At 41.3% G+C, this 13,580-nt stretch overlaps 1 protein-coding gene across 4 annotated transcripts in view; it reads left to right on the forward strand.

Annotated features, from left to right (window-relative positions):
- The window catches only part of appa (amyloid beta (A4) precursor protein a), a 220,898-nt gene that overhangs the window by 148,736 nt on the left and 58,582 nt on the right, over positions 1-13,580 (forward strand). For 2 of the 4 annotated variants that reach the window (XM_063050280.1, XM_063050281.1), the window contains exon 7: positions 6,116-6,283. The exons of the other annotated variants lie outside the window; for them this stretch is intronic. In XM_063050280.1, the coding sequence (XP_062906350.1) occupies positions 6,116-6,283 (168 nt within the window). The remainder of the gene's footprint in view (positions 1-6,115; positions 6,284-13,580) is intronic. 4 annotated transcript variants of the gene reach the window in all.

The following is a 13,580-nucleotide window of genomic DNA, read 5'->3' on the forward strand; positions in this document are numbered from 1 at the left end:
TTTTTAAAAGGTTTTAGTCAGAATAGTGTGTCTGTATAGTAATTCGTTTCAATACCTCAGGCTGTTTGCAGAGTGCTCCTGATTCGATAACCCATTGAACAGACTGTGTAATACATTTTTAAGGAAAATTACCAGCCTAAGTAGATTGATGCAAGGTAACTTTGTGCAAGGTATTAAAAGACTTACACTTTGCATAATCGTCTCATAGCAGCTAGCACACTTTACTGCCACTTTTTGTAAGAAATTTGTACATTCTTCCCGTGATCGTGTGGGTTTCCTCCCGATGTTTCAGTTTCCTCCCACGTTTCAAAGGCAAATGGGTTAGGATTAATGAGCTGTGGGCATACTATGTGGCTGGCAGAAGCGTGGCTGCCCAGCACAATCCTCACCGATTTGATTTGGATGGCGCCTTCACTGCATGTTTTGATGTACATGTGATAAAATGAAGCAGGTTTCTTTATCCTTAATCACGCAACAACCAGAGCACTGGCGGGCAATGAAATGTTAGCTCCTGAGAAAATTCAGTGGTGGGAGGAGGGTGATGGGTTTCAATGAGCTTCCCCTTCGTTCTTCTAAACTACAGTCCCAGAGCTATCAAATGCTCCTCATGTTAACCCTTTCCTTCCCGGAATTATTCTTGTGAACCTCCTCTGGACTCTCTCCAATAAGGGCCCAAAACTGCTCACTGTTCAGAATCAGAAGCAGATTTAATATCACTGGCATATGTTGCGAAATCTGTTAACTTTACGGCAGCAGTACAATGAAATACATGATAAATAAATATTGCAGTAAGTATTGCAGGCATAAAAAAAATAGTGAGGTAGTATTCATGGGTTCAATGTCATTCAGAAATTGGATAGCAGTGGGAAGAAGCTGTTGCTGAATCGCTGAGTTTGTGACGGAAACAGTATGAAGAGTCTTGGGTAGTGGAGATCCCTAATGATGGATGCTTCCTTCCTAAGGCACCGCTCCTTGAAGACGTCTTGGATACTGTGAAGGCTCGTGCCCATGATAGAACTGACTAATTTTACAAGTTTCTACAAGTTATTTTAATTTTGTGCGGTAGTCACGTACCCCCACCCCATACCAGTCAATGATGTGGCCAGTCAGAATGTTCTCCACAGTACATTTGTAGAAGTTTTTGAGTATGCTAATTAACAAACCAGATCTCCTCAAGTTCCTAGTGAAATATAGCCACTATCTTGCCTTCTTTATAGCTGCATCAATATGTTGCAACCAGGATAGGTTCTCAGAGGTATTGACAGCCAGGAACTTGAAATTACTTATTCTCTCCATTTCTGATCCCTCGTCTTCCCCTTCCTGAAGTTCACAATCAGCTCTTTGGTCTTGCTGACATTGAGTGCAAGGTTGCTGCTGTGATACCACTCAACTAACTTGCCCCTGTACGCCCTCTCGCCACAATCTGAAATTCTGCCAGCAACGGTTGTATCATCAGCAAATTTATAGAATGCCTAGCCACACAGTCTTGGGTGTAGAGAGAGTAGAGCAGGGGCTAAGCACACACCCCTGAGGTGCACCAGCATTGATGGTCAGCGAGGTGGAAATGTTATTACCAACCTGCACAGATTGTGGTCTTCCGGTTAGGAAGTCAAGAATTCAGTTGCTGAGGGAGGTACAGAAGCCCAAGTTCTGTAGCTTTTCGATCAGGACTGTAGAAAACTACTACTACTACTGCTACTACGTCGATGCAGGCCTAGGGGACCAGCGTTGGGCACGATGACGGACTCTCCACTTTTCCCTCTCCCTCATCAGTGTGTTCAGTTCATCTACATTAGCCGCGCCGCTGTCTTCTAGTAGCGTGTTGACCATAGTCTCGGGAGGGCGCCCAGGGTTCATCTTCCCGTGCGTGGTTTCCCATATGATGACTGGGCTGGCAGGTAGCTCGGGGTGGCGTAGACAGTGCCCGGCTAGTTGCAGTCTTCTGGCCTCGATTTTAGTGGTGAGCATGGGTAGGTTGTTATAGAGCTCAACGTTCGTCATGTGCTGTTGCCAACTCACGTCAGGAGCCATCCGGAGCATTCGTGTATAGCAACCATCTAGAGACTTTCGCATCGTCTTGGTGAAAAGATGGTGTTAAACGTTGAGCTATAGTCAATTAACAGGATCCTGACATAGGTATTTGCATTATGCAGGTGCTCCAAGGCTGTGTGAAGAGCCATTGAGATCGCGGCTGCTGCAGACCTATTGGGGAGATAGGCAAATTGCAGTGGGTCCAAGTCCTTGCTGAGACAGATGTTGATTCTAGACATGACCAAACCCTCAAAGCATTTTATCACTGTAGATGTGAGCGCTACTGGATGATAGTCTTTAAGGCAACTCACACTCCTCATCTTGGGCACTGTTATAATTGTTACCCTTTTGAAGGAGGTGGGAACTTCTGACTGTAGCACTGAGAGATTGAAAATGTCCTTGAATACTCCTGCCAGTTGGTTGGCACAGGTTTTCAGATCCTTACCAGGTACTCCATCAGGGCCTGCTGCCTTGCGAGGGTTCACCCTCTTGAAAGACAGCCTGACGTCAGCCTCCGATACAGAGATCACAGGGTCATCGGATGCTGCAGGGATCCTCATAGCTGTGGTTTTACTCTCTCTTTCAAAGCGAGCATAAGAGGCCTCTGGTAGTGTAGTATCACTGCCACTCATGATGTTGGGTTTTGCTTTGTAAGAAGTCATGAGTCTTTCCTCATATTTTTTGCTTTTACTTATCAAGAACTGGGTAGAACATTCATGGAACTCACTGCTACATTATACTTGCTTCAGATTTAGAAATGTTTGTGAAAACTATTAAAACAACCTTAAGGATTCAATTATATGAATGGAACAAAAATTAGTTTGAATTATTTTTGCTCAATCTGTGTGGCTCTGAAAGAGCAGTGTCATTGTCATATATTTTCTGAATGCTTTGGTATTCACCGACCAGTATGATTAGGCCTGGTAATGACGTTGCTCCCAGCTTACCTTTCACTTGCCAGAACCTTGTGTCAAACCTGGTACTTCAGTTCTGCAGGGGTAGAGCCTGACAGCAGGCTGTATTTGATGGAAAAGGAACATGATATTCTTGCTGGAGCACTTCATTAAATTGCTTTTTGACTCCTAAGGCAGTCAGGCATTCAGCTTTTAAACTAGTGCCAACAAGAAGGTAACAATGTTCTACCAAAACAAAGCTTTGAACAGGTTGAGTAGCCCTTATCCGAAATTCCAAAATCCGAAAACCTCCAAAGTTCAAAATTTTTTTTTTGTACTAACATGATGCCGCAGATGGAAAGTTCCGGAAGACGCTGAGAAGGTTCCCAGGCAATGTGTATGTCTCTGCACACTACCTATAGTAGTAAGAAATGACCTCATATATGTAATGAACAGAAGTTAATGAAAGATAGAAAAGCACTGAGTAAAGTGAGAAATGAAGATCTCGGCCATGTATTGAAAGAGTGGATTCGTCAGTGTTAGAGTGAACCATAGGCCACTTAAAGGTGTGCTGATCATGAAACAAGCAAAAATCTATCATGATAAACTGAAAATTGAAGGTAATCGTGAATATTCAGCAGGCTGGTTGCAGAAATTTAAGAAGGCATGGCCATTAAAATTTTGAAGTGTCTGCTGATCAGGAAAGTCTAGCACCAGAACAAGGCTACAATGTTGATGGTTTTTACACCTTACATAAAAACTTATAAAAAATAATAGTGTTCTGTAACCTTTTAATCAAGCACTACATTGTAGGTGGAGACTGAAGCCTCCATATATGTGTATGTGTGTATATATATATATATAAAACATTATGTTATAACTTTTACTGTTAAATACATAAGTGTGATCAACAAGTGTAAGGCAAAGACTGCTTACTGGTATGGCAATGCCAAGCATTCTCATTATATATTCCAAAATTCAAAATCCAAATCACTACTGCCGAAAGCATTTTGGATAAGGAGTACTCAACCTGTAATAGATTTTGGAGGGATTTGTGCAGTCAGGTAAGCATGCTTGATGCCATGTTTAAACCTATGCTTTCATACTCAGCTTCTAATTATTTGGAACCATGTAAAAATTACCAGAAGCAAATCTTACTAATTTTCGAAGTTGCCTGTTATAGAAATCTGAAGTATAGATGCATCATTAAGTTCCATGAGTAATTATCTACCCAGGTTTTGATAACTAAAGGATTAAAAATGAGGGAAGACACATGAACATTGAGCAGATTTGCTCTCCTTATCTTTGGAAGGATGTGCTGGTATTGGAGAAGGTCCAGAGGAGATTCATGAGAATGTTTCCGGAAACTAAAGGGTTATCATTTGAGGAGCAGTTGATGGCTCTGGGCCTGTACTCACTGGAGTTTAGAAGAATGGGGGGGTGGGGGGGTCTCATTAAAACCTGTCGAATATTGAGAGGAGTGAAAGGAGTTGATGTGCAGGGAATGTTTCCAATATTGGGGGAGTGTAGGAGTAAAGGGCACCGTCGCTGAATACAACAAGGTCCCTTTAGAACAGAGATAAAGAGGAATTTCTTTAGCCAAAGAGTGGTGAATCTGTGGATTCATTGCCACAAACATCTGTGGAGACCAAGTCATTGGATACATTTAATGCAGAGATTGATAGGTTCTCGATTAGTAAAGGCGTCAAAGGTTACGGGGAGAAGGCAGGAGAATGGGATGAGAGGAATAATAGATCAGCCATGATAGAACGGTGGAGCAGAATCGACAGGTCAAACAGCCTAATTCTGCTCCAATGTTTCATGGCCTTTGATGGTTGATGCAACAGTCTTACTAGTGAGTGAACCGTTCATCCGAAATTAATGTCATTGTGTAGGCACCAGGTGGGGTTAAGATCATTCAGACCAAGAAAAAGGAATGCTGTCATCCAGGATTTAATTTCCTTATTCTCAGAAGGCCTGTCGTCATACAGCTTAATGGTCATTGGGTGTTCACTGTCTGAGACGACATGAAGAATGATTATTTTGGAAAGGTATTATGGATTCTGTTGAACCCCATTCATCACCGCAAAACATTACTCCCTCCACAGCCCAGCACTCTATATGGCTGTAGTTTGTTCCATTCACTTCATGCATTGCAGGTCATTGTAAAGAATTTTGACAGCATCTCCAACTCTCATGCTGTAGCTAAGGGCTACGCCAATTCAAAAATGGCAGCCCCCCCTCCCCTGCCTTTTTATAGGGATACAGCATGTTAACTGGCCCAACGAGCCCGTGCTGCCCAATTACACCCACGTGACCAATTAACAGCTAACCTGTCCGTCTTTGGAATGTGGGAGGAAACCCATGCAGTCACAGAGAGAATGTATATATGACGGAATTGAAGCTTGGTCGCTGTAGTAGCATCATATTAACTGCTATGCTACCATGCCTCCTTCGTGAGGTTATTAGGGACAGTCGAGAAGTGTTAGCCTTCTCGGGAAGGCCCCCCTCTCCTAAATGAAAGAGAAAATCAGTGCTTCTGTATCCCATGTGAGAGGAATGAGAGAGGTTGTTAACACAAATGGCACATTTTACTGTATGTTTAGATGTATACGTGATAAATAAAACAGAATCTGAAGAAAATTTTGTTGTAAGTTGTGATAGCAAAACAGTGGTGGTGTGCCTCTACTTCCATCCCACCAATGAATCATTAATCTTTATTATTCGTTTTTTTGCACTCGCCAGGCACTAAGACAGAGCAGGAAAATTTTTAGTCAGCAAATAGCCATTTTTGTGAAGATGCTAATTTAACATTACTCAGTCATGTGTGGTCATCTCCTTACCTAGATAAATCCAAAATCATCTTAGGTGAAACCCAGGGCACAGAAATCCACGGTGTTCTAACCCTTTGCAGCTGTGACTTCAAAGGAAACTTTCTTTACACAGCGTTAGCCATTCTATTGGCCTCTGAACCAAACTGCCAGTAAACTTTAAAGCACTCTCTTTTTACAAGGGTTTCAATCAATGATTCAAAGGTAATAAAAATTCAAAGGTATCCAAAACAGAATTGAGTTACCAAGGTTCTTAAAGTAAATTCATTCAACTTGCTGTGGGCTTTAAACAAAGGTGAGTTTTTCTTGTGAATTTGTTTTTCTCCCCTGATTAAAAATCCTCACATTTTTCACATTCAGAAGTGTGTTCTGAGCAAGCGGAGACTGGGCCTTGTAGAGCTATGATGCCTCGGTGGTACTTTGACATCAGTGAAGGAAAATGTGCACAGTTCATTTATGGCGGCTGCGGAGGAAACAGGAACAATTTTGATTCCGAGGAGTACTGTTTGTCCGTCTGTAACAGCGTCAGTAAGTGAAACCTCCAGCTGATTGCAGTCTTTCTGTGTCGCTCAGCACTGAAAGCCTCAACCAGTCTTTCCGCTGTCTAGCCGTAGGGCAAGTGCTGTGACTTGCCAAGCTAATTCCTGTAGTGAAGCTTTACACAAGCTGTTTTCCTCTTTAACTCCTTTAACTGCTGTGTACTAACTGCTTTCTGTCTGTCCTAACTTGAATCATGTGCTTCGAAACCCTCTGCTTGGAACTTGTCAAATTATTACAGGGTCGCTCATGTTTTTCTCCGTTTCCTTAACATGTTGTGCATTGTGATTTGATATGGCTGCATACTCTTCAAAGTACTTGGGAGAGCTTAACTCTGTTTGAAAAGCTAAGTGCAATTATAACAACTAGCTTTGATTAGCTGATCAGCTGGGTGAAATGTGAAGAGACAAAGGAAATTGCAATGCTAGCCTCACAGTGTATATAAAAGTGATTAGGTGAAATTAAACTCCCTCTAAACTGCTGAACCTTTCTGGACTGTGTTGAAGCATATAGTATAGTTCTTCGCCATAGTAAAAGATTTGGCATGGATAACATATAGTTTGACTTTCAGCACCAGCATGACAGTTTCATGAAGTCTCTTCCAATTTTCCATTCTTGTTTCAAAAACATAACAGCAGATATTAATATACAGCCTTTTTAAAAGTGTTATGTTTGTGCATCTCTTAAAAATATAACCACAAAAGAATTTAAATGGAGTTTGGTTTTCTTGGTTAGTATGGACGTCAAAGGTTACAGGGAAAATACAGGGGAATGGGGTTGAGAGGGATAATAAATTAGCCGTGATGGAATGGTGGATCAGGCTCGATGGGCCAAATGGCCTAATTCTGCTTCTATGTCTCATGGTTTTAAAAATCTTAGCTACAAAATGTTGATGAGTGTCAAACAAATTGTGCCCACAAAATGCAGGAGGAACTCAGCAGGCCAGGCTACATCAGTGGAAAAGAGTACAGTCGATGTTTCAGCCCGAAATGTCGATTATACTCTTTCCCCATAGCTGCTGCCTGGACTGCTGAGTTCCTCCAGCATTGTGTGGGTGCTGCTTGGATTTCCAACATCTGCAGGTTTTCTCTTGTTATCAAACAAATTATTATAGGAAATGAATATCTAGCGTTTGGGTTTTAAACCGCACAGCCCCAGTAATAATGTTATAACCACCTGAATCTACATTCAGCATGCCACTGCCAACCTTGGAGAAATCTGTCAATAGTAGTTGAGCACTGTCTGTCACATTAGCTTTTCCTTTGCAAGTCAGTTACAAAGTGGCACAGGTAAGTGGCATCTGGCAGCACTGAATGCATCACGCTGGTGAGTAGCCAGTCAGACTGAAGAATATTGATGCAGCAAGCAGATGGCAAAAAAAACCTTTCATTTTTTACTTTGTTTACAGAGAGTGAAGTGAAGTTAGAACACTGAGATAGAAACTGAAACATGAAAGCTTAAAAATGCTAAATATTTTCAAATATTTATTCGAAAGGTCTGACATTCCACATGCACATGTAATTAGTTTTCCAAGGTTTGAGAGGCTGTTTGGTAATTGTTAATGCTTTGTTTAATATTTAGATTTTTAACAGAAAACATATTCAGTATGTTTTTACAACAGAAGTGCTTTTCTTCAAAGCTGAAAATCTGATGAATTAACCCAATTCTAAACTCTTAGTAAAGATGACAGTAAGTTCATCTAATGATAGCAGATCACACGAAACCAGTTTCTGAATTTCCATATTTTAACTGTGCGTATGAGAAGCTCAGGTTACTGAGAATAATTCCTTCTCTGTAATGGTGGCCCTCACTGTTAACTACCAGGATGTCATGGTAGCGTAACGCTTTGTAACACCAGCTGTAAGATCAGGGTTCAATGCCCTCCACTGTCTTTAAGGAGTTTGTTTGTTCTCCCCATCACCACACGTGCTTCCTCCAGGGGCTCCAGTTTCCTCCCACATTCCAAAGATGTAAGGGGTGGGGGGGAGGTCAGTTGTGGGCATGCTATGTTAGTGCTGGAACCATGGCAACACTTGTGGCCTGCCCCCAGACCATCTCAAACTGTGTTGGTCATTGACGCAAAAAATACACTTCACTCTGGTTTCAATGTACATGTGACAATAAAGCGAATCGTTACTCTTTGACCTGTTGATGCAAACTTCAGCCCGATGACTTTTATGAGCATTTCATTTTGAGTGTGTTCTGTGACAGAGACTAACTTCTATCTCTTTAGCCCCATTCAATTACAGGTGAGTGTGAACTTATTCCAAAGGAAGGAAATTTGAAAATTATGATCGAAAAGGACCTTGGTGCTTCTTTCAGGAAATCACACTTTCTACACTTGAGTGCAGGCATATGTGTTTGATGGGTTTCCATTACCCTGACAATTTGAGCACAGTAATTAGTCTTTATACACTTCTCTTGGTCATGTTGCTCAAAGAAAATGACCAGCGTCAGTAACTCATCTTTGCTCCTTCTGCTGTCAGTAGAAATGGTTCCACCAGGCTTAATAGCTAAGCCACCCGTGAAGGCCGCGAGCTGGGTTGTTTGTCAGAGGCTATTTGAGACACCGCCATTGGGATAACGGATATCCCAATTTCTAATAGGTAGTGGGAACTTAACCCCACTCCCATCCCTGGCTATGACAACCTTAAGGAACCAGTCATAGTCCATTCAAATATGTGCTCCTTCTTTTTGAAATATCATAATCTTATCTTTTCTAAGCTCCAAGCTGAAACTTCTGGCTTTGAGGATTCATGTTGGATTTTCTGTCTGCCCGATTCAATGTGTGTAATCCATGACTAATGGTTGTTCCACTCAGTAGATGGATACTTGGTGGTCAGCATGGTAACGTTAGGCCAAACAGCCTGCTCCAGTGCTGTGTGACTCCGTGCCTGAAATAAGTTGTTGCCAGAAGGTGACCTGTCTGTTTAAATAGTGGAAAGCATTTGTGCAGCTTGCTCATTTTATACAAGGCAAACAATTAATACTTATAAACTTCAAGAGTTATAGAAACACAAGCAAGTGTATGCTACATTTTTATCAACATAGGCATAGAGTTTCACCAGCGCAGACAAAAGCCCATAGTAGTCTGTGTTGACCAAGATGCAAACTCAGGCTAGTCCTATTTGCCAGCACTCTGCCCATATCCCTCTAAACTCTTGTTTTCCATATATCTGTCCATGTATTTACATTCTTCTAATCTACCTGCCTCAGCCATTTCCTCTGGCAGCTGATTCCATATATCTACCACCTCCTGCTGTACTTAAGAAAACTATTGCCCCTCAGGCTGTTAGTAAACTTTACACATGGCCAATATGTTTTCCTTATTCTGTATTCCCCAAAGAGATCACACACAAACCTTCTGAGAATACCCAACCAATATTACTTCTTAATCAATGATTGTTGCGTATGTGGCCATTTGCTCAGGATTACTTTTGCTTTTGTGACATTTCATTTCTGTGCTTGGCAAGTTGTTCCCCCTCACCTGGTTTCACCTATCACCTGCCATAAGATATAGGAGCTGAACTAGGCTATGGCCCGTCCAGTCCCCTCTGCTATTTCATCATGGCTGATCCATTTCCCTCTCGGCCCCAATCTCCCGGTTTCTCCCCGTATCCTCTCATTCCCTGACTCATGCGTCTTGTTCTCCTCCTCTTCCCCCTCCCCCGTAGATGCTGCCTGACCTGCTGAGTTCCTCCACCATTTTGTGTGTGTTGCTCAGGATTTCCAGCATCTGCACAATCTCTTGTGTAATGTGTGTTGATGGCTCATTAAGACTGACCAGTGGAGCAGTTAACATCAAGAACTAATCTTCTAAGTGCACTTAATGCTTACGTGCCAACAGAAGTCTTCTATTCAAATGTTTACACATGTAGGGCAGTGGGTATATAGATAATTCATTAGATTCTGAGATCATGTAGCTGTCAAATCAACCAGCCTTATTAATTTTTGAAATTGGGCCACCACTGCATATGGGAAAGAGTAAGAAATTTATGTGAATAATTTGCAAGAATATATCTAAAATGTTGCAAAGCACTGTACCACCTCACGCCAAAGTCAATAGGGATATTCCCTGTGTGGATGTTAATTAGGTACTGGAATTTATAATTGGGTAAATGAATTCAATGACATTATAATTTAGCAAAATATAAACGCGTTATCACAGTGTAAACATCCCACTATTCCCATCCAAATATGCTTTCACTTTCACTCCATAAGAAAAGATTCAAAGTGAAGAGGAATGTTTCTTTAAAGAATCTAACTAATGTCTGGGAACACTAGGAATTGTCAATCAGGGAAAGCCACCTTGAATAGAAACAAAAGGAGAAGAAATAGAAAGCCGTTTATATCTGTGTGTGTACAGGTATATTCCATCTCCACAAGTACTGTGGGCCAAAGTATTTTAAGCTGAATTTACGTATTTAGTCTTTAAATTTATGACAGTATCCGGGTCTCTTGTACTCAGAAGACTCCCGTCACTGCTTGGTATCTCATTACTTAGAAGCACAACTGGAGCCAAAACATTAAATGAATTGACTATTAATCCTCTCTCTGAAATCCACACATGCATTTCCTTTTGTTCGAAAGCTATCTGATTAATAATTCATTCCGTGTCATAAAACTAGGTACAAGACAGTATTTCTTAGATTTTCCATACTACAACGTTAGCATTTATAGTGTCATTTCATTTGACAAATCTAATATTTTCTTACTTGATATGAAGTTCAAAGTAAATTTATTATCAGAGTACATATATGTCTCTATATACAACCCTGAGATTCATTTTTCCTGCAGGCATTCACAGTAGAACAAAGAAACACAATAGAATCAATGAAAAATACACACAAAGACTGACAAACAACTAGTGTTCAAAAGAAGACAAACTGTACAAATATTTAAAAATACATACATATGTACATACATACTATTGAGAACATGAGTTATAGTGTCTTTGAGTGAGGCTATAAGTTGTGGAATCAGTTCAGTGTTGAGGTAAGGAAAGTTATCCACGCTGGGCCAGGAGTGTGATAGTTAAGGGTTAATAACTTTTCCTGAACCAGGTGGTGTGAGACCCAAGGTTCCTGCACCTCCTTCCTGATGGCAGCAGATAGAAAAGAGCATGGCCTGGATGGGGGGGGTCCTCGCTAATGGATGCTGCTGTCTTGTGGCATCACTCCTTGTACTGTGTGGGCACGTGGCTAAGTGGTTAAGGCATTTGACTAGCGATCTGAAGGTCGTGAGTTTGAGCCCCAGCCGAGGCAGCGTGTTGTGTCCTTGAGCAAAGCACTTAACCACACATTGCTCTGCGGTGACACTGGTGCCAAGCTGTATGGGTCCTAATGCCCTTCCCTTGGACAACATTGGTGTCGTGGAGAAGGGAGACTTGCAGCATGGGCAACTGCCGGTCTTCCATACAACCTTGCCTAGGCCTGCACCCTGGAGAGTGAAGACTTTCCATGGTCTCGCAAGACTAACGGATGTGTTTACTCCTTGTACTCAGTGATGGGGAGGGCTTTGCCTATGATGGAATAGTTCTAATGATATTAGTCTAAAATGCTAATTTAGCTCTCTATCTGAAAAGAAGTCCCTTGGCACCTATCTGCTTTTTCCCCCAAAAAAATCTTGCTTGGTTTGATTTATTCACTATATTTCTATGATCTTTCCGCCATGTCAGCCCTCTCTTTTCACTATCAAGTGTTTCATCGGAAGGGTTGCTATGTATTTTAGTTAGAGTAGCAGATTCCTGCCCCAAGCTATTCTCCTGAAAACAAACAAAGAAGCCCTTCAAACATTGCTCTGTTTGTAAATGAGACATTCAAGTCCTTGACTTCTCCGTGTTTCTTGATTTCCTTGTTAATTAAACTTTTCTTTTGAGAATTCTTTCTCTATTCCTTGTGTGAGTTGCTATGGGGAATTTTAATTGTTTTGAGTTGTGTTTAATTAGACATGATAATCTTGTTGAGATAAATTAAGGTGAAAACATCAGAGATTCTGATAATTTCAGTAATGCAAAACAGGGTAACATCAGAATTTCAGTTACCATGGCAGCTCACACATTCTACTTTGGCTCCTTTGTCTGGCTTGGGTTACATACCTACTGTAAAACCACAGTGGCTGTTTTATGCCAGAATTGGGCCCTACACTCGGTAGCCACTTTATTAGGTACCTCCTGTACACCCTGTTAATGGAAATATCTAATCAGCCAGTCATGTGGCAACAACTCATGCAGACCATATCAAGAGGTTCAGTTACTGTTCAAAACCAGCAGCAGAACGGTAACGAAATGTGATTTAAGTGACTTTGACTGTGGAATGATTGTTGGTGCCAGACGGGGTGCTTTGGGTATTTCAGAAACTACTGATCTCTTGGGATTTTTCACATGCCACAGTTTCTGAAGTTTACAAAAAAAGGTATGATAAACAAAAAACATCCAGTGTGCAATATGGACATTGGCACATTTAGAGACTTGTGCTTCTGCGCTTACATTAGTGTGCTTGTTCCATATCCCTGCTCTAGTACCCCAACCACTTGAACATAATGTTACTCGGAAAATGGGCCACCTATTTTTATTTTCCCGAAAGTAGCGCAACATTTTTTTTGCTAGATTAAAAGCATGCTGTCTGAGAGCAGTCACCTATTCATCAAATTGTCATCAGGGAGATGCTGCAAGTCCATCTTCACCAAGACTACACGTCATCTCTGAAACTTCTTTCCTGTAACTATCCAGCTTCTCAACAGAACTCACTCAGGTGTAGTACCCTCACTGTCCCTGCACAACATCCGTTACATGGTCTTTCCTGCTCTCCTGGTTCTGTTGATAATTATTGAGTCTGTTCACATGTTCACATTTATTTAAGTTTGATAATTGACATTTGTGCTAATTGTTGATTGCTGATGGCTATATACGTGATTGTCTCATAAATTGTTGATAGCTTTTGTTGTTTGTGAAGTTCAAAGTAAATATATGTACTTTGATAATATAGGACCCTGAGATTTAAAAACGCAAACAACAGGAACTCTGCAGATGCTGGAAATTCAAGCCACACACATAAAAGTTGCTGGTGAAGGGTCTCTGCCTGAAAAGTCGACTGCACCTCTTCCTAGAGATGCTGCCTGGCCTGCTGCGTTCACCAGCAACTCTTATGTGTGTGGACCCTGAGATTTGTTTTCTTGCTGGCATGCTCGATAAATCTAATAACCATAATAGAATCAATGAAAGTCTGCACCCAACCAGTGTGCAAAAGGCAAAAAACTTTTCAAATACAAAAGGAAAAAAATTAGAACA

This window comes from Mobula hypostoma, chromosome 6 (genome assembly GCF_963921235.1).
Source record: "Mobula hypostoma chromosome 6, sMobHyp1.1, whole genome shotgun sequence".
Lineage (NCBI taxonomy): Eukaryota > Metazoa > Chordata > Chondrichthyes > Myliobatiformes > Myliobatidae > Mobula > Mobula hypostoma.